This window comes from Lagopus leucura, unplaced genomic scaffold (assembly GCF_019238085.1).
Source record: "Lagopus leucura isolate 7727_CA_CO unplaced genomic scaffold, USGS_WTPT01 Super-Scaffold_100001, whole genome shotgun sequence".
In the NCBI taxonomy this organism is placed as follows: domain Eukaryota; kingdom Metazoa; phylum Chordata; class Aves; order Galliformes; family Phasianidae; genus Lagopus; species Lagopus leucura.
In genome coordinates, this window is record NW_024962262.1 from 42411529 (window position 1) to 42437735 (window position 26207).

General features: G+C 41.5%; 1 protein-coding gene across 5 annotated transcripts in view; it reads left to right on the forward strand.

The window, feature by feature from the left end:
• The first annotated feature begins 614 nt into the window (after positions 1 to 614).
• ATP11A (ATPase phospholipid transporting 11A) overlaps positions 615 to 26207 on the forward strand; it is a 119350-nt gene continuing 93757 nt past the window's right edge. For all 5 annotated transcript variants that reach the window (XM_042867349.1, XM_042867350.1, XM_042867351.1 and 2 more), the window contains exon 1: positions 615 to 673. In XM_042867349.1, the coding sequence (XP_042723283.1) occupies positions 635 to 673 (39 nt within the window). In that variant the 5' untranslated portion in view covers positions 615 to 634. The remainder of the gene's footprint in view (positions 674 to 26207) is intronic.

Consider the following 26207-nt stretch of genomic DNA (forward strand, 5'->3'; position numbering starts at 1 on the left):
CAGCTCGCTCCGCCGCACCGGCAGCGGTTGTTTCCCCACAGTGTGAGGCGGGCGGGGTCCCAACGGGAGGGCGCCCCCCAAAAGGGCGCGGCCGCCGTTCCCCGCCGCTCTCTGCCCGCTTCCCATGGCCGGTACGGCTGTTGCGAGCGCTGAGGTGAGGAGGGAGGGGCGTCGCCGCGCGCATGCCCGCCCGCCCCGCGTGACGTGCGCGGCCGGGGCAGCCCGGCCGAGATCAAAGCGGGCGCGGGGAGAGCCGGGTCGGGTGGTGGCAGCGAAGGGAGCGGTGCGGGGCTCGCCCACCAGATAAAGTCCTGGGCCGGCCCCGCGGGGCGGGCGCAGCGAGGGGCGGGAACGCTGCCGGTCGGGTGCGCTGTCGGAGGCGTTGTTCCTCTGCGCCTCCTCCTCCCCTCGAAAGCGTCGCGGCAGCCGCGCTGTGGGGCATGAGGGGCCGCGGGGCACCGCGCCGCAGCGGCGGCGGTCAGCGCACGGCTTAGCCGGGACGGCGAGGAGCGGCGAGGGAACGGGTGCGGCTCCCTGCATGTGGCACGCGAGGAGAGCCGGGCAGCCCGGCGGCAGCAGAGAGCAGCCGGCCGCGCGGTCCTGAGCGCCGGGCAGCGGCGACCGGCCGCCCGCCATGGATTGCAGCCTGCTCCGGACCCTCGTGAGCCGATACGTGAGTACCGCCGCACGGCCACGGAGCTTCCGACGGAGTCCCCCCGGGGCGCCCCTTCCGAGCGCGGCACGGTAGGGATCGGGGCGGCCCTCTGCCGTCGGTGTGAGCGGCTGCAGGCAGCCCGGCCCCCAGCAGCAGCGGCTCTGGGCGCTGGGTGACGTCCCGAGCTCGGTCGCGGTTCCACTGCTTGTTCCGATGGTTCAGTCCGGCTGCGTTTTGCGGAGCTGGCCGGCTTAAGTAGGCGGGCGAGCGCTCAGAGTAATCCGCTCTGCCTGTAGATGCGCGCGGTAGGATTCGGGCGCGCCCAACTTGCTTCGGGGACGGAGAGTTGACCCTAGTTGCTGTTCTCCCGACGCCGAAACAAAGCAGTACTGCTTTAGAAGTACACTACACTTCCAGGTGTAGAACGAGGTGCGTGAAGCACAGATCCCTGTGATCCGAGGGCTGGGAACGGCCAACAAGCAGGAGGATGCGCGATGCTGCTTTTGGGTGCGGGAGAAACTTAGAAACAGTTGGGAAGTGATGTCGCAAAGAGGCAGTGGGGATTTCCATATGCGCACAGCTCTTTCTCTCTTGCAGGAAATGCTGTAAGTCAGGAAACTTTCGTGCTCTGACCATACCTGTGTTTGGTCAGAACACTCTAAGTTTTGGATGTGTTGAGTTCTGTTCATGTAATGCATGCTGAGTTTTCCTTTCTCGTTTACACATAAATGAAAAAAAAAAGAAGATCCGGTGGGAAATAATACTGGATTTTGTTTGTTGTTTGCGTTGTTCTGTGGGATGAGGAGAGAATAGGTGAGTACCGAATGCAGCGATGTGTATAGGGATCCTTAGAAATTAACCCCGAGGGGAGGAGGAAGTACTATAAGAACGATCAGGTGTGAGAGAAGAAGTCTCTGTGGATGTGCAGCGCTCTAGTGAGCTGTGCTGGGCTCTGTTTAGAAATAAGATCAGTCTGAGTACGCTGATCTGGCACTGCTGATCTTCGTGTGGGGTTTAGCTGAAGATTTCTTGTGTTCTTGCAGCTGAAGCCTGTACAAATACTCCAAAAATCATACCACATTTGTTGTGTGTAGAGCAAACTGTGATTTCTAGGCATTTTCTGCAGAACTTTAGCTGTAACCTCTCTTTCAAACTGAGCATCAAATGTGACTGAAGTGAACTTAAGATCAGCTATAACTTTTATTTTAAGGGACAAAGATTTACCTAAGAAGACAGCATATTGGAAAAAGTAAGACACTTGAACTTGTAAGTTGCAGACCATCATCATGCTCCTGCACTGCTGATGAGGGTAATTCAGTGGTCTAAAAGCCTGATGAAACAGCCCTTGTGAGGAAAAATTTCCTAGATCACATTGCTTTCTGCATTATGTGTATGCCAAGTAGGCTGTGCCTGGGTAACTGTCTGGCTGTTCCAAGCTGCCTTATATATTCTCACCTGTTGCTTGTTCTTTTTGCACTATTTTTTCCTCAGTCATCTTGTCAGTTTTTTCATATATATATAAATTATACAGCAATGCATGTGCAAGCACTTCAAGAACACAGTGATGAAGAAGTCAGCCTCAGTGGAAGATAAAAGGCTGGATGTGATCAATCTCTGTAGCTAAGGCTTACAAATATAAATACAAATATAAAACAGCATGTTTTTTTACAATTCTCTATTAAGACATCCACAGAGCTAACTTTTTATAAAAACACAACATACTGAGTAAGTTTTATTTGGGGATTTAATTTATATACCACAAATACTGCCTTTAATATAGGTACAATATAATACAGTTCTGTTTATTTGACTGCTGGTGTTCACTTTGGATCATGAACTCAATGGCATGCTGTGCTGTCAAAACTTCAATAATAAAATGGCCTCTAGTTAAACTTCTCCAAAGTATAAAATCATGCAAAATCTACATCCTATATGATACAACCAGTACAATAATTGAAGCCAATAGCCTGCAATCAGCTTGGACCATATATATATATATAAGTTTTTTCTTCCAAGGAAAGAACACTTTGGAAAAATCTGTCATCAGGGATCATTATTTCAGTAAGGCCATTAAATCTGGCAAGCTGATTACTGTATTGTTTTGTTTCTTTTCTCCATGGTTCATCTATTTTTATATAGCTACAGCAGTGAAAATGAAAATTAATAGTTTAAATGCTGTGCCTGAAACTGACTGCTGTAACTGAGGAACAGATGTACATGTCAGCAGTGTCTCTCAACAGTTGTTCACCCGAGCTGTGTACAAAACAGTTATGGTTCAGAAGTGTGGATGTGCTTCCCTTTTTCCAGGCTACTTTGTAATGAGGGAGAACAAGCAGTGGCACTTATGCTGGAGTCATAGAGAAAGATACAACACCAAAGTATACCAAAGTAAGCTTGTACTTGAGATTATTTCGAATCTATGCAGAGACTATTCAGCAATTGATGGTCTAGAACTATGAATTGTCATTTTCCAGGCTGCACTTGGGACTTGGTTAGCTGTGGATCTTCCCTGAAGCAGAGCAGTCGCTTCTTGAAGGAAGCTGGAGATGCTGTTGGGGTCATTGCGTTGTACTGATGGAAGCTTCTGATGCAGTAGTGTCTGAGTCAGGTGTAACTGCTTTCCTTTCTCCCTGATACATGTTGTAGGGCATAAGTTAAATACCATTCAGGACAGTTCATGTCCTGAATGTGCTGAAAGGTTTTCCTGCAACCCCCCCTCTACCCCATTTTCTTTGTTATTGCAGTCACTGCCCTGAGGCAATGCAAAATAGTTCATATCTCAAAGGCTGTATGGAAGCATAGTGATGGCTGGGTGCTGCCAGGTCAAGCTGATGTCAGTTTCCTGATTTCCTGAAATGATTCCTGCATTTTCTAATATGTATGCTGTTCACCTGCACTGTTTTCTATTTGTTTGTACCTTCCAGACATTGGAACCCTCCAGTGACATGGTTGAGTCAGACCCATGTTCAGCATGCTGGTCATACCATACCTTGTATCTCTTTACTGAGAGATGGAATAGTCTCCTGGAAGGACAGAGGCAGTGATAACGTTGTCTTACGCCATTTCAAAATGGATATTGTGGTGTTCTGCCTCTTTATATCCATCCTGCAGATTTCTTTGATTTTTGCTCTCGTCCTTTCTGTGTTCGTTGGCTGCAGCCATACAAAATTTATAGGGCTGTTGGGGAAGAATAACTTGCTTTGCAGAGGATGTCTGTTTCACTGCAGTGCAGTTGATCTAATGTTCAGAGTAGTTTTCTAAGCGCCTCTTGATCCTTCAGTCTGAAATAGAGCAGTGCAACTTCTTAATTGGGTTTGAGAATGTCTATATGTTTTGCTGCTTCAAATTGTATCCACTGTAGAGGTGGCATCTTTAAATAATGAAGTAGAAAAACCTTTATATGCAGCTTTCCTCCACATGAAGCAATGAAACATTCTTTATTAGAGTATAATCTGTATTTCTGAGTGGTGCTTTCGCATCAGGTGTCGTGCTGCTGTCTTACCTTTGGCTTGTTTGTGTGTTCCCTGGGATGCTACCCCACGGTGGGCAGCCTCCCAGTCTGAGAAAGCTGAGTTAATGCATGCTGCCAGTGAGTGCCACGCAGAGCCTGCCTCTGTGATCAGTGATGAGCAGAACTGGTCAGTTTAGCGTTAAAAGTATACGTTATTTAGGGGCGAGTAGGGGGAGGAAACAAGGATATCATCATAATCAGTGCTGTATCCATAGATGATTGGTGACCTTTAGTATTAGATTGGATTATTTGGAATACTCGCTATGTATTATTAAGCAACATGTTTTGTCCATGTAACTGGTGTTACATTAGCTTTGTCTTTTAACTTGTGCTGTGGGGGTGAAGGGCTTTGCTGAGCTCAGGGCGTCTGAAGTTCTTCGGAAGAGATGAGTTGAGAGATAGCTAATATCTTTAAAACAAGTCTCAGTGCCATCATATCTCTCATAAAATAAGCACTATTTTTCGTCTGCTTAATGAAATGTGTGCGAGTGCCTTGTGCATTCACAATAGCTGCTTATGGCAGACTGTGGATTTGCATATGCATGAATATTGTTGACTTGAATATGCCTGGGCAACCTGGAAAACAACACTCTTAGCATACATTTCTTTGAGCACTGGATGGTTGCTCACCATCTTGTGGCAGAACGTGAAGGTCTGTTCTGAATCTGTAGGGCAGCTGGCCCCTTGTCAGGAAATGCTCCTGCCCAGGGCAATTGCTTTGAATTGTATGGTAAATGTTATTGGGCCAGCACTGCATTACTGAGCACCTCTGCCTCTATTATGTAGTATGCTTAGAAATCCTGCCACTGTATTGCTTCCCCTCTTGTTCTTATACTACTTTAGGAGTACAAACATGGATGTTATGTATTTGTTGCCTGTGTAAGTATTTCTAAAGTATATAGCAACATATAAAGATTCACTTTAAAAAGAAAGAATGGTTTTCTACAGTTCTGGCCTCTGGAAACCTTCTGGTCTATTAGTTCTGCAGGTGGTTCTGAAAAATCTTCCTTTGGGAGGATGCAGTAAATGAAATTACAAAAAGGATGCTTTATTTTTCACTTCTTTAGAAGGAGTGGGTTGACTTTACTTGTAGTTTAAGGAGGTGATTGACTAATCTGGCCAGGAAGTTACATGAGGATTTTCTTTTTCAAAGCGCGTTCACTGCTAAATCATGAGAGCCTGTGAATTTTGGTTAATAGTTCAGACAATTATGTTGTTTCTTTTTTCAATATAAATCCAGAACTGTTTTCTAATTGTATTTCTGAAGTATTTTACTTGTACACATAGTCTTAATGTAACTATTTTGACCTGAGAGCTTGAAAGTAAGCTTTGGTGTTCTGAAATTATTTGTGTAAAAAGACAGGCCATTTATCAAGCAGCTTTGCTAACGCATCTGAAAGCAGCCCAGTGTTCCAGTTCTTGCCTTCCTTCGCAGTCACTCAGCTTTCCCTGAGACTCTACGGACCGGTGTGAGAGAAGCATTGGCTCCATGTTTCTTACTCAGGGTGCCTCTTTAAATGAACACTTTTTTTCCCCCTGGCTGTCACTTGCAGTAAGTCAGAAGGGTTAGTTTTTTTCCTCCAGTGATAGAATTTGACAGAATTTCAAGCTCTTATAAATGTCAAATGAATGTGTTTATATCCTGACTCTGTCTGCAAGCAGTCTGAACTGTACAAAAGACATTCTCTTTAGGGGTTAGGCATGTATTTACAGGCCAGTAATTAGTACCTTGCATTTCTTAAGTGTTTGTGTCTGTCCCTGGCATGGAATCTTTTTTTTTTATTATGTTTTTAATATATATATCTCTCCTGGATGTCAGTGTGTCACAGTTCTTCCTGATGCTTCCCATCTCACCTTTCTGCTCTCTTGCACAGGGGTGCCAGTTATTCCTGGTGCGGAAGGTGTGACTGAGTTTAAACAGCATAGGTCACTTCTGAATTCCTGTCTCCCCCAAGCATCCTTGCTTTGTTGTTCTCCTATCTGCATGGGGTTGCTTGGTTTGTTTCCTCTGGGTGATGAGCCTGAACAGTGTGCTGACTTCATGCTTTTCAGCCCCTTCATCCTTACAGAGGCAAAAATTGAAAGCTTTACTTCCTCCAGGAGTTGATTGTAGTGAGTGCAAAGTGTGGCTGGTGGATGCTGGCACTTCTGCAAACCTGCCTAGCTCCTGCATGCTGGTACTGAGTTCTGTTTCATGCTCTTTCCAGCTTTGTAATGTATATGTCCCAAACTCCCCAAAACAGCCTTACCTTCACTCCCTCTGAAAAAAAAAATCCAACTTAACAAATAAACAACCAGAGGGACAGTAAACAAGAAGATTTGTGGGGGCTAATTACTTTGAGAAAGATGCAGTTTCTTTATCTTTTGAGATGAACGGAAGTAAGATGGTATGTATGTAAAACAGCTTCAAGATGTCAGAGAATGTATTACAAAGCTGGTTGCTATTGACTACAAGATGTTGCTTACCTGTATGCAGAGGATAATTCTGCAATGTAAACCCTCCCAAACACATTCTCTACTCTCAGAGTGCATTTAAGTGACTTAAAGTAGATCAAGAACTCTTAACTTTGCCACTTTTAGCGTCAAAAATAACTTGCAGTTTTTCTTCTGATATGACAACTGTAGCTGCTTTTGTTAACTTTTAATGCGATATACTGTTCTTGTGCCTCTTGTAGGGTACCATATAATCCTTACTGAAAGTAGGGAACCTCTTCAAAATCATTAGCAGGAATGAAAGAAGGCTCGATACAATGTAGCACGCTTACAGCTTGAAATTCCCATGCACTGTTTCAGGTTCATTCTTTGCTCCTGTCATACTGCAGTAATTGAAACAAGAAAAGTGGCAAGGCAAAATGGGATTTTCTAATGAGCCTGCCTTTTTGAAACTGAAACACTTAAAAAGCAATAACTGGGCTGACAAGTAGAACGTTTCACAGATACCATACCAGGCTGCTGCTTGTGCCGTCGAGGTGGGGATATAGGCTCATTTAATTTAACAGGACTTAAATGCAATGAGGAAACAGTTGTGTTTTGGAAGAGCTGCTGTGATTGACAGGGAGATGCTACCTCCGTGTCATGTGCATACTGGCAGGGAAAGGAAACCAAGAGAAAGCTCTACCACAGAAAAGGCAGAGCAGATGTTTTAGCACCTGTTATGTAACTGGATTTGACTTTACTGTTTTTGGTTGTTGGTTTTTTTTTTTCTTTAAACAAAATAGCCTGCCTTCCTCATTTTAAGTCTTTTAGTTGGATTATATTTTTCCAGAATAGTGCTTCTTATACTGCATAATGGTAAACCAGTAGAATGATATTGCATTTCTATTTGTGTAATTGTCAAGGGACGTTTCAGTTGAAGTTCATCCTGAACTGAAGCAGAATGACACTGGAATGCTATTATCTTCTCTGCTATAATTGCCATGGCAACAACTGCAGGTAGACAAGGCAAACCAGGAATCCTTTGTAACACAGATACTGGGTCTCTGTTTTTCTTCCCTCTTGGCAATGGCCCTGGGATGCTTGTGGCACGAATGTGCTCCGAGTCACCATGAGAAGTGTTTTCTTGGCTTTTGTTTCATGTAACATTTACTTCAATTTTGTTAAGTGTTTATTATTTGTGATACTGTATTAAAAATTGCATGCTTTCTAGGGAGGAACTGGCAGCCTAGCCCAAATTGTTCTAGGAGATGGATGGGATAAGCCAGGTTCTCAAAGTTTGGAACTTTACAGCCTACGGGCTATTAAAGCACTTAGATCTCTCCTGTGGATCTGGATGTTAATTTATCTGCTATTCCTTCATCTGTTTTTATGACGAGGATGAGAGTATTGCCCAGCTCTTTTGCAGAGAGATGTTTTAAGGGTAGTTAAAAGCATTGAGATGATTCTATACTACAATACAGGAAGAAAACTAGTTCACAGTGTAGGCCTATAACAAGTGTATGTAGTGTGTTTTTTCCTCACTGCTTAACTGTTCTACATGTCTTTTTCTTATGCTACCCCTGATTATAACCCCACTCTCATTCCTTCAATTACGCACACTCACTTGCAGATGTGTGCACATGCACTCTGTGAAATTGTGTACAATTCCTTTGGCAGTGTCAAGAATTATGCCACGTTATGTCTAGGTACTCAGGTATACTGTGAAATTATGATCTGGGATGCTTGTTTTTATGATAGTTGCTTACAAGCATGAAAACATAAGAATTGGGCACTTACATAGAAACATTTTTCTATCCTGCTATTCCTTGTAGATTAATTTTCCTTTTTGAAATACGAGAGTTAATTTGTTTCCTTCATTAATCATTAAATTCATCTAGATAGTGGGGGGGGGGGGGGAGGGGGAGAGGGGAGGAAATAAGGTTTCTTTTTCCTAGTGGTGCTGACCAATCTCTCTGCTTCAGTCAAAAGAGGATTTCATATAACCTATTTTAAATAGAGGATTAAGGACAATTAAGTTCTTCCTCTACATCACTACTAAGATAGGATGCTGTTAAATCCTCTGAAAAGAGCATCTGTCGAAGCACCAGTGAAGTTCTACAAAGTTAATGACCGAAACAGTTACATGAAGGGCTTTTTTGCTTGAGTAGAGTGAAAAGTGGATGAAGGGAGAGAGGAAGTGAGCTATTTACCCAGTAGTGTTTAATTTCTTAAGGCTTCTAATTTGTGTTGTAAAGTGGATAGGTAGAAGAACTGAAATAAGGTTTTTTTGTTTTTTTTTTTTTGTTTTTTTTTACCAAATTGCATTAGGAACTTGCACTTCATGATCAGCATTATACACAGCCCTTCATATCTTCTCAAAATATTATTAATAAAGTTGCTTTCACAAGCTGTCATTATGTTTAAGTACAAACACTAATGCCATTCCTTTCTTCCATTTTGTGTTTCTTCATTTATACCATTCATTATGATTATGTGGCCTTAGGCTTAGACCACTGTGCTTTCTGGGAGGTCATTACAAAATAAAACCAAGGAGCATACTACCATTGTTGGAAAACATGATGTGTGCAATGATTAATGCAAAGGAAAATTGCTTGTGTATTTTGAAAGAGGTTTGCTTACTAAATGGACCTTTAGTGAATGATAGAAATGACTTTCGTGGAATATGGACAGTACTCTGCAAAGCTGTAAACATATTATTGGAACGATGCCTCTGAGAAATTGCTCTTATAATCTTAGCACTAACAGTTTCAGGTAGGATACTGATAATTGCTGCTGCTTCAATTTTGGTTCCTACAGAACACTTGTCTAGAGGGTATGGTCTACTTTAGAATGACAGTACGCTTGCAGCATGTTACACTACCTTCAACCAGAATCATTCTAAGTGTTCTGGGTGCTTCCAGTCTTTCTTGCTGACTTAAAGCTCTCTGCAGGCATGTATACTCTCTGTGCAGCAGCTTTCCAACGCTTAAATACACTGCTGGTCTTCAACATTCATGAGGAGTCAAGGCTGTGATAGTGAGTTGGTTCTGAAAACTTTTGTTTGAACACAGCTGTTATTTTTTTTTCCCCTATCTTTTAAGATGAAGAAACTGACAGAGCTATCTTAATTTCACCTGCAAAAGCTCAAGTGTTGTTAATCTTTTAAACGGTATTAACAGGCTGTTAACTACTTAGAGTGGTCAGGTGACCAGATGGCCTAATTTGGCAGGAGGTGCCTGTGTGTGTGTAGGGATTGGGAGGGAAGAGAGGGGAGAAAAATGAGTGGGGGGTGTTGTTGGCATAGGGAAAGCTATGCCCTGAGCCCTAAACTGCTTCATCCCATCGAGGTGATGCATGAGTATGCTGACTTCTAGATTCTGCCTGTTTTTGTCTGTGTGAGGAGTCTAAGCCTTGATGCTTAAGTGGCTTTAGCATGTAGAAATAACAGGAGGCCTTCAGGTGCTCTCATGAAGCAAAGTACAACTGAGTATAAGCAGATATAAACAGAGCTTTATATAGGACAGTCTGGATTCTTCTGTATTTTTCAGCTTTGAGGTCTCAAATTTGTAACACCTGTCCCAGAGATTCCAGCCTAGGACTTCATCCCTAGGAAGCAGAAAAGCCATGATGAACACTTTTACTTATAGTACTGATGGTATCTGCTGTAACTTGTTCAAAGCATTTGTGTGTGTACGCACATAAATTGACTGGAGGCTAGACTTCTGTTGGGTGTGTAGAATTAAAATCTTGGTATTCCTTTGCTATTTTGTGGTATGTTTTTGATGATAGTGTTTAAAACTGAAACTAATAATGTTTTTACCCATGCTTTTTTCTTGCATATGTTGAAAACTATAACAAAAGCCAAACAAGGTTTGGTTGACACAAGGTTGTAGTGGAGTAGTGAGGCAACTGTATTTCCAGAGCTTTAAAACAAGACTATAGCCTTGATCTTTTGACTTGTTTGCTTCAGCTCCCACTCAGACAACATAATTCTACTTATAAGATCATGTCTTGCTACGCAATAGCAGTTGCTTGGTTATGCAGCTTCTAGCTAGCCTTAGTGTTCGGGTGGGAAAACAGTGCCTCTGAACTCGTCACTTTCAATGTGCAGCTCTGTCTCTGTCCAGGGAAAAAGCAGAGAGCTGCAGAGCCTGGCGGGGTTCTCCCTGTCTGGTGCTGGGCTGGAGGAGATCAGCTGAGGAGTGGGCAGGCATGGCTATGGCTTGGCTGCAGGCAGCCTTGTGCTGCCTCCTCCTTGTGTGCTTGAAACTGTGATCTGGAATTCAGAGCTTCTCATGAGAGCAGGGCTGTGCACGTAGCTCTTCTAACCTTTGAAGAGCTGTCAGAAGGCACTTCGGCAGTGGAGATCAGTTTACTCATTCTTTTCCCTTCTATTTTGGATGTGCTGTTGGCTTGATGACAGTGATATCCCTTCACTCAGACTGACAGACCATTGGATGTTGAGTAGAAGGGTGCATTTCTATGAAGATAACTCTTTGGATTTGAAGCTGGAATTAGTTCAGTAGGAGAAAGTTCCTTTGTAAAAGAAAGGGTGCTGCCCAAACTGGGGTTCTGGGTAGTGCTTTGAATAGAGGTGTAGTGACTGAGGAGATGACCTGTGAGTCAGGGCTCCTGACAAATGAGAAACTCTGTCTTGCCTGGTGGGTAGCAGTTGCCATCAGAAAAGGAGTAATTGAGAAAGATAACACTTCACACAAATGATGAGGAGCATTAAAGAGTTAGAAGTCTGGGTACTGCCAGCTAGAGGGAGTATTACTTAAAATCAAACCAACTTCCCTGACTTGACTGTGTGATATGTGCTGTCATATAGTGCTCATGTGCCACGTGGATTGGCCTTCCTGAAGTTCTAAATGCAATCAAGGTGTAATGACTTTGGAGAAAATGGAACAGACATAAGCTTAGCACTTCCTACTGTGTGTTATATTAGAACATGCTTTATTGAAATAGGGATGCTAGCCAGAACAGGAATCTGCTGTTGGGATTATATAAGCCCAGGGCACCTTTAACCCTTTCACAGGCAGCTGTGGAAGGCTGGTAAGGGAATCTTTGCTTATGTGAAGGCCCGTGTCAAAAGCTTAAAAATCAAGGTTTTCTTGGCATGGAGACGAGATGTACACAATCCCTTTCACTAAGGATGTTTCAAACTCATTTTTTTTTTTTTTTTTAATTCTGAAAACAATTCTCTCCTAAAACTTCTTTGGATGGGAGTTGAGGGGAGGAAAAAGCCCATCACAGAATGAGAGATGCAGGATTTCGTAAGCTGTAAGTGGCTATATTTCTTAAGAGCCCTCTTAGTGGAATATAGCCAGTCTCTTTACAGTTTGAATGTTTTGTTCTCTGTTCTTGTCTCAATGGCTGAGAGCAGCAAAGTGGTTCAGGAACACAGAAACGCTGTTTGGGAGAGGCTGTGAGGGTCTTACTATCCAGCCTGCTAGAGGCAGAGCAATTACAGCCAACAGTAGATTGCATTGTTGCTCACTTTGCCTAGTAGGTTGTGTGTGTAGTATGTTCTTTGCAGATACAAGGGGTTAATGGGGATAGTCCACACCTTGTAACAACAAAAATCCCTTTCTTTTCTGTGCTAATAAATGTAATTCCCCTGCTTTCCATTTTTTTTTTTCTTTTTTGTATGCTTATTTCTCAGAAAATGTGAGTATTGAAACAAGGAATCCCTTGAGCTGCTTTCTTTTTCAACACATTTTGCTTTAAGGGTTGATTCCACTCAACAACTAAGTATGCTAACTCTGGCACTGTTTGCTATGTAATTGTGTGCCCTAAACCAAGGTAAGCTATTTACTTTCTCAGATTGTGATTGCAGTTCTTAGGTGTTTCTGAATTGACCACAGAATATCCTGTTTTCTGAAAACTGTTTACCTTGTGTAATCTAGCAGCTGCTGATGTACAGTTTGAATCACATGTATAGGCAGGAGCTGTTTGGGATTCTCTAGCCAATATAAAGCTTTTCAGATAGTTTAGCTGGGGGACAGAGACATCAAAACATTTGTTGATGTCAGACTAATCTGAAAATACTTTCTAAGTCTTTCCATAAACAGTGTCCAGATGATGTGGAGAAATCCATTCCAGCCTGCATAATTCTGACTGTGAAATCAGAACTGCCAACTTGCTTACTGTTAATTTAAAGGAAGTATATTTTTGTCTCTTTTGCAGCCATACTGTTTTCTCCTCTGATGAGGTGGCATTAAAATATCATAGTTTAGAACAGGCTGTGTGGATGAAACTGTGTAAGATAGCAATGATCACCTTTAGGCTTGATGAGTTGTTATTCTGAACAGTAATTACACCATATAGTGTATTTGTTCGTTCATGCATTAAGAGTGCTGTGATAGAGGTTCACAGTGCTTCCCTGTATACAGCTCAGTAAAAATTGCTGTAGATGGAACTGAGGCTTTAATAGCAGTGGACCTGAGCAGGTTGAAGTATTTCTGCTGGCTCTTGTTGCTCCAGTTCTAACAAAAACAAACAAAAAATTAACCCCAAAGTTGTCATTGGTGTTAACGCAGTCACTGTCTACTACCTGAAGACACTCTAATCTTTGTGATAGAAGACGGCAGCAAAGAAGGGAGCTGTGGATGGGAAACCCTTCTCCCAGAGCCAAAACAGGCTGCATGCCTACAACTTTTCCATAGAGCACTTAATTTGGGAGCTGTTGATGTATAAATGACCTCAGCAGCAGGAAGAAAAAAGCCACTAGACTTTAATTAGTAACAAATGGTGAGGAAATGCCTGTGCCCTTGAGACTTAGGCTTGCTGGTCTCAACTTTCATGACAAGATAGCTGTGTCACCATGGAGCACCAGCTGTGGGTGCCTGTGCTCTGAGAGGTTATTCTAGAGCTGTGTGTAAGGTTTGAAACTGCATGTATATACAGTTTGAGGAATATGGGTGCAAAAAGGAAGGAGGGTGAGCTCTGCGTGTCCATGTAAAGAGATTTGATTCATTTGGTCCCATTACCATAAGAATGTTTGTTCAAAATAGCAGGCAGTAAGCTATTCCTGAAAGACTTATTGCTAGGTTAGGAGCCTGACAAGCTTCTGGAAAAGTCCTGAGGCTTAACCTGCTTAAAAGGCAGCAAACATGTTCTTGTTTCCTTCTGTTTAGAAGGAAAGTATGAAAGTGGAAACTGCTTGATCTCAGCATATTTGCCTTACATTTTTTAAGATAGTTTGGAGCGTGTTAATGAAGTGGATTTCTGTCACCGTTTTAAAATCTCAGAGGAGGAATGCGAAAGAATATTCCATAAAACAAAGGAAGTCTTTGGCTGAAGGAGATTCTTGAACACTTGATGTCATGTGCTTGAGGTCATGTGTTGTGGCATGTCCTTCTGTGGTTTCTGAGCTGGTTGCTGAGGGACAGCAAGCTATAAATGCATCTTTGTCCTCCGCTTCTGCGGTCAGTTGAAGATGGCTGAAACTCTTAGTGGTCAAGCTGTAAATAAATTGGCAAATTAGGCCAGCGTTCCTGCTACTGACTGGAGTTTGCTTTTTCACTGAAGTGCTAATAGATTCCCTAGTAGCTTAGTTGGCTTAAATTATGGAATGCCCTCTTATGAGATCTGGGCTCTAAAAGGGGGTCTAGAAGCTTTATGACAGCTTTATGATGTAGATTCTGCTTCCCCTCTTTGGAAAAGAATTCTGGGAGACACGTACTCATTCTATGCTGAGTTCAGCCTTTCCATCCCATTATATTAAACAAGCTATTGCTATGTGCTAATGCAAGCCAAACAAATGTGCTTATAATTGTGATCTTACCTTGCAAAGTATGTGAGTGTACAGTCTGTTTTCAGGAATGTCATTAGTGTCTTAAAGGCTTAAATCCTGAGCCTGGGCTTTAGCTAGAATCTTTACCAGAAAGGTATAATTCCTGGTCTGGATGGTATCTAAAAGCCTCATGCATCTTGCTGAAGTGCTGTTTGTTCTGTTCCGCTTCCTTTCCAGGTGATTCAGGAAGTGCTGTTCTTCTGTGCTCTGTCTCTAAGTAATCTATTGATCTTTAAGCTCAGATGCTTCTTATTCCAGTACCTCAGTTTGTCTTTAGCGCTACCTCAGCTAATCTTACTACAGTTCATATTTCTTCTGAAAAGCCTTTCTTACAGGTCTCCTTCTGCTCAGGTCTCCTGCCCATTGTTTCACAGCTATCTTCCTGGAGCCTGTGTTGGGTTCATAGTCTTTCTCTGTAGCTTTTGTCCTAGCTTGTCTACCTGCTCATATGCATCCCTTCTTAGCAGCTCTAGGAAATGGAGTAGTGAATGCCAATAGAGCTCTCCTAGCCTGGTAGAGAAGTTGCCTTTCTCTTCCTCAGGACTATGAAATCATAATCACCAAGGTTGGAAAAGACCTCCAAGATCATCCAGTCCAACCATCCACCTTCCTCCAATATTTCCCATTAAACCATGTCCCTCAGTACAACATCTAAATGTTTCTTCAACAACTCCAGGGACATTGATTGATGCTCGGCTGAATATGAGCCGACAGTGTGCCCAGGTGGCCAAGAAGGCCAATGGCATCCTGGCTTGCATCAGAAACAGCGTTGCAAGCAGGAGCAGAGAGGTGATTGTTCCCCTATATTCAGCACTAGTGAGGCCGCACCTCGAGTACTGTGTCCAGTTTTGGGCCCCTCACTGCAAGAAAGATATTGAGGCCCTGGAACGTGTTCAAAGGAGGGCAACAAAGCTGGTGAGGGGTCTGGAACACAGGCCATATGAGGAGAGGCTGAAGGAGCTGGGAATGTTCAGCCTGGAGAAGAGGAGGCTCAGGGGAGACCTTATTGCTCTCTATAACTTCCTGAAGGGAGGTTGTAGTGAGCTGGGGGTCGGCCTCTTCTCTCGTGTCATTAGTGATAGGACCAGGGGGAATGGTTTCAAGCTACGGCAGGGGAGATTCAGGCTGGACATGAGGAAGTATTACTTTTCAGAAAGGGTGGTCAGGCACTGGAATGGACTGCCCAGGGAGGTGGTGGAGTCACCGAGCCTGGGGGCGTTCAAGGAAAGGCTGGATGTTGTGTTGAGGGACATGGTTTAGTAGGAGCTATTGGGAATAGGTGAACGGTTGGACTGGATGATCTTTCAGGTCTTTTCCAACCTTGGTGATTCTATGATTCTATGATTTTATGACAGTGACTCCACCACCTCCCTGAGCAGCCTGTGCCAGTGCCTGACCACTCTTTTGGGAAGGTATTTTCTAACATCCAACCTGAACCTCCCCTAGTGCAACTTGAGGCCATTCCCTCTAGTCTTTTTGCTAGTTACATGGCAGAAGTGGCTGATTCCCCAGTTCACCACAACCTGCCTTCAGGTAGTTGTAGAGGGCAATAAGATACCCTTGTCTCCACACTGAACTATTCCAGCTCCCTCAGCTGTTCCTCATAAGGCTTGTGCTCCAAGCCTTGAATCTGGTCTGGGTCATCTGACACCCAGCTGATACAAATCAGCTGTTTGTGTGGTGGTCCTCGTGTGGATAATAATAAATTGGATCTCATTTCCTGTGGAGATACAGCTGTCTTTGGTGCTTGGAAAGCTACAGCCAACAAAACATGCTTTTGTTATTTCTCAAATTGAATTGAAGCATATGATTGAAAGGGTTATGCCACGCTAAGTTACTAAATATATTTTTGCATGACACTTCTATGCTAACAGGAGAGCACAATGATAGCCATCTCCAGTAATGCTATAATGCTAGGAGTATCTTCTGTTGGTGGACATCAGTGCCAAAACTTCTAGTACCTTCTCAAGTCATTAGTACAGAAGGCAATGCAGCTGTCTTGGCAGGCTGTGCTAGGAAGAAATGCGGATTGCAATTTCTGTCTGATTGATGTGTATCAAAGAGGCAATTGAGACTGACAGCAAAAGAGGATGGAAAGCTGGTACTGAAGCACAATAGTGATTATCTTGCAGCCATTCAAGGCTACTTCACAAAGACTTCCACACTGTAAAGAATGTTTTTATCTTCTGTTCTCAGAGAAATGGGCTGCAGGATGGACAGCCTGGCACCATGGTTGCTTGTTGAGTAAACGGTGGGACTGGGTTAGCTCTGTCAGAAAACAAAAATCTCTTGAAATAGATGCCTTCAAGTTTGACCTGAAGTTGAATGCCTTGAAATTTTGGCCTTGTCCACTCATTGGAAAGCAAGATTTTCATCTGAAAACGCTGCCAACCAACGTGATTCTGATCTTATCCTGCTTTGCACTGTAAGATTTTTTTTTTTCCTAAATATTAATCTGATGTTTGGGCTTGGAAGCTTTTGTGAGCACACCAGTTCCTACTGCTTCACTTCAAATAAAACTTTAAAATCTGGAAGCTCACAGATATATGGCTTGCAGAGGAGTTTGTGGTGCACTGTAACATCCTCTAACAGTTTTGCAGTGAATGGTGGTGGGAGGGAACGAATCTGTCTTATTGCAGGATATGCAGTTGTACTTTCACATCTGACAGTTGCAGTGGGATTGCTAAATCTCTTCATTATGTATAGCTGCTGCATTGATATGGCTGTACAGCTACTGGCAGGAACATACTGTAAAATCATCTAAAGAAACAAATAACATAACGTTCAAGTTTTCTTTCTGTGACAGGGAGTGGTATGCTGAAGATAGCCTGTTACTTTAAGGCTTCCACGTTCTGCATCATCATATGGGTTATCATGTTGGTGTTCTGATTTAGTTTAATTGGACTTGTTAGGTTTACACTTTTGAAAATAGAATTGTTTGTGGCGAGGTGGGGGGGTAGAGTAAATTTGCTTTTATATGTACTTGAAGCTGGTAAACACTTGTGACTTCTAGAATAACGTGCCATAATGGCAAGCTTTGACAGGAAAATGAGCTGATTGTTCAGGTAGAGACAAATGTCTGTTTTATGGAAAACTACCTGACACGTGTTGACCTCTGAGCGAAGAAAAAAGCTGTTTTGTGTGGCTGCTGCTTGCCCTGAAAAGAAGCAGCAATGAAAGTTAGGCTGTCAGCTTTATTTGTGCTTCCCTGCCATTGTCTGCTTGCCAGGATCTTTTAAGTGCTTCAAATGTAGCTTTCATATTTTTCTAATGCATAGCATTTGTACGTGGCGTTTCTTGTGAGGAGGCCAGAACAGCCATATAGTAAATTTTTAATAAGAAAGTAAAGATTTCTTGTTCTCGACAGGCTGAAGTCCTGATCTAAAGGAAGTGAAATTGCTATTTTAAATTTTTTATGAAGTGCTGCACACAATGAGATTGGGTTTCTTTGGTTTATGATGGATAGATGGCAAGGGTAATGGTCTCAGTTTAGTTAAGACATAAATGGTGTGAGTTTTAAGCATGACGTAAGGGTCTGTATTCTTTAGTAATCCCATTTTATGACTGAGGGTGACCTTCATCCAAGATGGTAGCTGTAACACCAGCCAGGTGTGGCGAGCTCTCTTGTTGCTCCATGCTGCTGACTGAATGTTACAACAACTTGCTTTTTCTGGAAAGCATGAATTATTTGCTGAAAAGTCTTAACTATGAAGCTGTCACTTTTTTCACATTTTGAAGATGGTGGGCGCAGCTATCAGCTGTCCCTAACCTGCACTTCTCTTTTGATTTGCTAGCATTTAAAGATCACAATGATTACTGATGTAGCTACAGCTTAAACAGGAAGGGAAAATGCGTAAAGCATGTATGTTGATGCTTTAATCATATAACTGAGCATGGGGAATATGCTTTTCCTTGTTTAAATGCAAAAAGAAAATATGCAGATGAGTTGAGACTAGGGAAGGAGGGAACAAAACTAATCTGTTGTTAAGGTAAAGGCGACCAAGGTTGTTACAGACCACAAAACTGTAAGGGTACTCCTGTCCTGAGACATCAGACTTTGAAGCAGCAGCTTGTGGATGTCTGAACAGCGCAGACACTCCTTACCTGCTCCCTTTCCCGTTCCTTCCCATCACCACTCAGTTTCTGTTACATGGAGTGAGAAGTGCTAGAACTGAGGAGACTCATGACCTCTGGAAAGGGACAGAGCTTACCTACTTCTAACAGCGAAGGCTCAGCTGTATGAGTGGTAGTTATCTATTGAAAATATGCTTCATCACATCACTGTCACATGAGCATCACTATTATCAAAGGTGTCTCTTCCTGGGGACCTGAATTTTTGTTGCAAAACAGTGTGTGCTGAAGATGGGAGATGTGTATGGGAGACAGCGAGTTGGGTAGAAGCTATAGGTCTGCTGTGAAGTCACTGTAGTTCTTAATGTATTTAAAAGAATGACCAGAATTATTTTGTGAGGGTTTTTTTAATAATAAATAGTTCCAATATGCTTCCTTTCGTGCCTCTACACTGCAGTTTAACTTCGATGTTGAGGCTTACTTTTGTTTGCTAGTATCAATTTCCTTTCTTGCTTACTGCTCTCAGAGCAAGAGTAAAGATTGTGCTTTTACTCCAGACACATTCAAATCTATAAAACGCATTCTTCTCCTTAAAAATACATGAATATGTCCAACAATTCTTAGGTGGATTTGGAGAACAGCTGTTTTTGTAAACATGGGAAGACAAGAGATGCCAAGGACTTAAAAACAAACAAGTGTAGTACAGTAAAAATGGAGTTTCTACTTTATTTTGCATTTCAGTGGGATCGCACCACTGTTGTCATTTTCCTTTAAAATGAAGCCATTCTAAAGCCATTAGTGTGCGTGTTTGTATCTGGCTATCAGTTTTCCACTTCTGTGTAATTGAGCTTTCAAAAAAAGTAGTTCTAGGCACAAATGTCATATTACTGAGTAATACCACCCCTGAAAATGCTGATAGCTATTTTGTTTTAGGAGCCTGATACTGTCCTCTTTTGGGCAGGACAGAGATAAAATCCTGGATGTTTATTTAATGTTTTAACATTTGTGGTCTTAATAAATACACTTGAATACTATGAAATATTTTGATAACGTTAAAGCATTTCTAATGATTTTTTAAAAATTTGTAATTAGAGTTGATTGGCTTCAGGATGTGGTGGTGGGGAAAGGGGGTGTATGCAAGTGGTGGACATCAGGTGCAGGAGATAGGTGAGCTCAATTTCATCCTTTGTCATGGTGATAATCCCTTAGGAGAGGCATGGAAGCAGTTGTGTCAGTAGCACACAACTCTTGGTCTCTGCTGGAAGACCAAAATAGATCCTTGCTAGTTAGCTTTCAGACAGTTGTTGTGCATAGTATAGCTTTAATGAAAGGATACAGCAGATGTGTGCGTGTTAGTATTGCTTGACCTGGGAAAAGGTATAGAGCATAGTTGTTTGGATTCTGAAACAGTGAACCATTTGAAAATTTACTTTTCAAATACATACTTTATATAGCTGTCTGTATCTGGAGGGGAAATGAAAGTACAACTGTATATTGTTTGTGTATACATAAGAACATATGAAGCTGATTTGTTTTTTGTGCGTGTGGAATCAAATTGTTATAGGTGGTCAGAGGAGGAAGTGAGTTGTGACCAAAACACACTCCAGTTCTCTGTACTTCTCCTCTGGGACTTGTAGCCCTTGCTGACTCCCTTATTTGGTAGCATCAGTTCTTGTGCTTTTAAAATAACTTGGCTTTCTACCAAGTTTTTTTTAAATGCTGCCCTCTGTGTCTTTTGCAAAGAAGGCAAATTATTTAAACCAAGTAGCCAGTTTCTAACTCATGTCTGATTGAATCCATAGTTTGGTTTTCCTGTCACCATCTGAGCTTCTGAGAAACCTGTTTCTTCCTCCTGTTTTGTGCTTGAGCCTTTTCTATCAACGCTTTCAATTCTCTACAGTATTTTTCTGTCTACACTTTGAGACCTCCTCTAGAATTGTTTCTAGCGTGCTCTACTATAACCTTGCTGCTTTGTGGAAAGGTTCATTAGTTACCTCATGTTGGAGGAAAATCCCGTATCTTATGTAGAAGCCTTTCTATCCAGGGCTACCCTTCAAAGCCCATCTGCCACATGGTAAACTAATGGCAGATTTGGTTGGAGTTCAGTTCTAAATGATCTGCATTCCTTTGCCAATATGCAAGCATATTGCGTGAGTATGTTTGTGATTCTTTGAAGTACTGAAAATAAGGTTGCTTGTAGGCAATGAGATGTTGAAACTCATAAGACTGAGGTGAAAATGACATTGTTTTTACTTTGTTTAGCACAACTGCAATTCAACGTGGAGGATGAGGAAGGGAGTTAAACCTACCAAATGATACAAAGCACTTGTTTGTGGGAATGTATCATGTGGACTGGGACTTCATCTTTAAGCATCAACAATTTAAAATGTTTGAAGAATGATGTACTTGTTATTGTTAACCTTTGAGTTTGAACTGCATAGTCCCGAATGACTTCTTAGACTCAGTCCCATAGGTCATTTCATAGTACACTTAATAAAATGTACTGTTCTCTGTCTGAAGAGAAGCCTTTCTCATATGTAGGAATTTGGAAGGTTCATGAGTCAAGAGGCATGAGACCTAGAGCTTCTCTGATCTTTTCTGCAGAAGCCCCTAAAGGCTGCTATTGCAGCAGTTTGTTTGCAAGATGCCTCCCGGATGAATGCCTTCTCTTGATTAGCAATATTACTGTGTAACACAGTCCTAGCATTACTCATCTATTACCAAAGAGACGTTGATAAAAGCCTAATCAGCAGAGATGAGAGAATGCTCGGATAGTAATGACTCTTGTCTAAAGTGCTGTGTTTCTCACATTCATTACCTAGAGTTATGTGACTCTTCATCTGACACTGCTGCAGAGGAGGAGGAAGGTGTGTTGACTGCGTGAAGAATTACAGAATATTTAAAAAAAAAAATCAGTTTCAGACTCTTTTTATTTTCTGAATAATATACATCCTGTTATATCTTACCAAATGATGTACAATGTAGTATGGTTCTGAATATTTGAACATACAGTGAAACTATTTTTTATGTTCTTGCCTTTTTCAAGTTGCTGCCTCTTATCCACTATTGCACTTGTCAAAAAGTTGCTATTAATCTTAGAGGATAAATCTTTCCCAGTGTATTGTGGTATTTTATGTAGGCACCACCCGGTGTAAGTAAGTAAATCACTTTTCGCTGTAGAGGTACTTTGTGATGGTCCTTTAATATAATCTGTATTCCTCGTTTGCATGTTGGAAGCTTTTATGTCATAACACATCCTGCATGCTAAGTCAAAGTCACCAAAAAATGCATGGATCTCACTTGGTTGTGGCATGCAGCTTAGAGTTATCAAAAACAGGTTTGTACCAGCTTAAGCCCTGAAGTGTAAATGGCAAAATCAAAATTGAAGTATCGCATAGGTATCTCAGCATCTCAAAGCTGAAAGATGGGCTGGAGCTGATGGCTTTACATTCTTAAGAAATTGTAATAAATAGGATGACTAAAAGAATGTGTTGGATGTTTAGCTTGTAGTCATGAAATAGTACTTTTGTTAAGATGTCAAGTATTTTCACCTCACTATTCTTGCTGTGCTGCCATTTGTGGACTGAACTGCAGAAATGATAGCTATTCATGTGCCTGTGTGATGTTTTGTGTTTTTTTTTTTTTTTTTTTAAACCAGATAAGTCTAATACTTATTTAATCTGCTCAAGAGTTCTTGTAATTTTGACCTTGGATCAGTAGTAAGGTCAGTACTGGGCTTGCTTTTAGCCTTGACAAGGAGGAGTTCTTTCAGTGCTTGTGAATTGCTGCCCAGATTTGGGTGTTCTTTGTAGCAGTTGTGAAAATCTTGTGACACTGCTTTCACTGAAGTGCTTTTCGCTCTTCATTTTATGAGTAATCTGAAAGACGAATTCCAGATGAGATAAGCAACTCAGTCGGGTTGCTACCAGGTTTGTACCCCAAACTTACTGGCAACTGAGAAAGCCAGAATTGGTCTAGTGGATGTTCTCAATACACTGGGCCTTCAGATGAAATTGGTTGTGCTAGTTCTTAAAAGCCAACAAAAAGGCTCCAAACTCTTGGAAAAAATCATTGCACCTGATAAGTGAGACCAAGATTTCTCTGTCCTTCTAGAAGCAAGAATTATAAACTTATGTATTATTTATATATATATATATATATATACTATATATATATATACTATATATACTATATACTTATATTATACATTATATAGAGGGCATTCTGTAATGTGTCATTACTATAATAATAAACTTATTCCCTGCTGTACTTGTTTTCATAACAAAATGCTGCCACATCATATTGCATAGTTCCTGAGCTGTGACTTAAAATTTTTGCCCTTCAAGCAGACTGAATTCAGTGATCTGATGCCCATTACATTCTTTCGTACGCAAAGCCAGATGAAGTGACAGAGTAGCTGCAGGTTATAAAACTTGGACATCTCAAGACAATGCAGCAGAAGGCATGAAGAGACTGACAGCTAGTGAACTCCTTCAGAAAGGCCAAATAGGGATTTTAAATGTTTTGTGGCAGTTGTTTGATCTGATGATAAAGAGAAAGCTCGTATTTTGCTGTATGCTAATATATATACTTGTAAAAAATATATATCTGAATCGTAGAAATATACAATCCTGAGAGAAACAGAGCTGAAATTAGTTAGATATTGCAAGCAGAAATTAGTTTCTCGGGTTCTCAAGCTTCATTAGACATTTGCTAACAATTGCTGTTGGCTGGCTGGTTAGATCTGCTGCTTTTTGGCAAAGTCCAGTTTTCTCTAAACTGTTAAGCTGAGACATATTAAGTGATTATACTAATACCATGATATTCCTAAATTCAAAACCCTGAAAAAGTTTAAACATAACTTAAATGGAACAGGCTGGTGTGCAAACAAGTGTCTCAGCTTGCCAGTGAGAAGAAGTTAAGAAATGATGATAGAAGTGGGGAATTAAAAGTCTTTAAAAAGGAGTCAATGTCCAAAATAAAAGACATGTCTCAGGTAAGAAATAAGCTCTTAGATATCTTCAGGAGCAGTCTAACAGTGTTGGAGCATATGATTTTAGAGTGCTGGTATGTTGTGTGCTGGTGGAGATGTTGATGTATTTACTGAAAAATATTTTTGCTGAGAAGGAGCTGCTGTAGGCAGTGTTTGAGAAGCAGTGTTGCTAAATGAAGGTGAGCTGTGCTGTTACATCTCTCAAAGCTTGCAAAAGAACTTAAGTTTTGGTGAAGACCTGTTGGGAAAGTGTTGGAGGGGAGCAATTAAATGGGTAGGTGTATTAAAAATGCATTCATACATTCCTTACTAGTCCTGGGGATTGCAGATGAGACCTACCTGTTGTCAAAATCTACTGTAATAAGATGTGAAAGTACTGTTGCTTTGTTGTAACCATCCTTTTTCCACATCTTAAACTGAAGCCAGTAAATTGATAACTGTACAGGAAAAGTGGTTTTTAGATGTTCTGGGGAGTGATGAAAGCCCAAAGAAAGGGACAAAAGAGTTATTTCCTTGATGCTTCCTTCTTGAATTTTGTTGCTTCAGCAAATAACATCCTAGATGCTGCATGTAAAAAAAGAAAAGCTTATTAAGAACATTGCTTGTGTGCTTTTATCAAAATGCTGTGCCTTTCTTTCTTTAAAAAAAAAAAAAAAAAAATGGAATATGTGTTTAAAATGTGCGTACTGATGCTATAAGCATTTTGAGAAACTTCATGGAAGAAAGATAATCAATGAGACACTGCAGTATCTGGGTGCAAATAGGTAGAAATTGCATTGCTCATAGATGAGTTGCTTCACTAGAAGAGTGCTGTATGATTGAGGAGAATTGAGTAGTGTAAGACGTGTTAATTGATGTGGATCAAAATATGCCTTAAAAGGAGATGGATGGGGTATAATCATGTAGCTGTGCCTAATTGTCAGTATTGTGATTATTTTCAAAATGTCAGAAGATGTGAAAGCAGAACATAGTTGGAAAAAATTTATAGCAATAGCAGGAAATTACTTGGTTTCACGAGGTGGGGGGAGGGGGAAGAAGGAACAAATCACACAACTCAGTGTACTGTAGAAACAACAGTTCAACCAATGTGGATATTCTTGAATCATCTGCCTCAATATGCAAAGAGGTTGATTTAGTTTAAAAAAGGACAAGGCGTCTTATTTTCAAGAGAGTAATCAACATTCATCTTGTAGACATGACAGGTATTGTACTATTATTTGGCATCCTTGTGTGGGTGACACCCTGTATAAGACTCACCTTGCTTCCAAAGTCTAATCAAGCCTCATAAATGAAATAGAGGGGTAGTTGTGGAGCTGAGAGCCTTGTGTATATGTCATGAAGACTCGATAATGACAGTATATTGGAGACCCGGAAGTAACATGTATCAAAAGAAATAACAGCAAAACAAATTTAAACACCAATAAAAAAAAAACTGAACAAACAACAAAAACAGTTGCCTATTGATTAAATAGTGAAGAAATTGGGTGGTAGTAATCCTTCAAAGAGTAGAACTCTTAAATAAGGGAAGAGGAGGACCTGAGTTGCAAGTTGAAATGAAAGCTTTAGGATAATATCCCTATCCATGGCAATGGAAGCATGTTAGGAAGACTAGTTGGTCAAGTGACCAGAGATCAGTGCTCTTGCAGCACACAAACTGCCTGCGTTCTTCCCTATGTGGACTGTAGAGAAATTTTCAGAGCAAAGGTATTTCTCACTGGCTGTGGATAACAGGAACTATCCTTAAATGGTCGTGGAATGAATCAATGAAATGAAGAGGGGGGCATCTTGCAGACCTTATTCACTTTATCAGAGAGCACTGGAGTGGTTTGGGTTGCAATGGATCTTTAAGATCGTCTAGTTCCAACCCTTCTGCTATAGCCAAGGGCATACCTACCTCCAACCCCACAGGGAGGGAATGTCCACATCTTCTCTGGACAACCTGTTCCAGTGTCTTACCACCTTCACAGTAAGGAACCTCTTCTTAATATCTGGTCTAAATCTACCCTCTTCCAGTTTAAAATCATTTCCCTTCATCTTGTTGCTACATGCCCTTGTAGAAAGTCTTTCCCCAGCTTTCCTCTGGGTACATTCAGGTGCTGAAAAGTTGCTATGAGGACACTGGACACTGAGCCACTGACCGCTACTGAGTGTGACCATCCAGCCATGTTCTTATCCAGTGAGAGCTCCATCCATCAAATCCATTTCTCTTCAATTTAGTGACCAAGATGTGTGGGACAATGTCAAATGCTTTGCGTAAGTCCAGGTGAATTATGTCACTTGCTCACCCTTTATCCATTGATGCTGTAACTCCATCATAAAAGGCCATCAAGTTAGTCAGGCATTATTTGTGCTTGGATAAGCCATGTTGGTGACCACCAATCACCTCATCTTTATTTTATTTTCCATGTGCCTTAGTATGACCCTCAGGAGGATCTGCTTTATGATCTTGCCAGGCACAGAGATGAGATGGACTGGCCTGTAGTTCCCTGGATCATCTTCTTTTTTTTTTTCCTTCTTGAAAATGGGGATTTATGGTTTTCAAATCAGTGGGAACTTCACCAGCCTGCCGTGACCTTTCAAATATGGTGGGTAGCAGCTTGGCAACTTCTGCCTGTTCTCTCAGAACCCATGGATGGATCTCTTCAAGTCTCACAGACTTGTGCACCTTAGTTTCATTCAATTTGTAAAGCACCTCAGATATGGTATAATATGGTATATGGATATGGTATATGGATATAGTGTTACTTAAGCTTTAGTGTGTAAC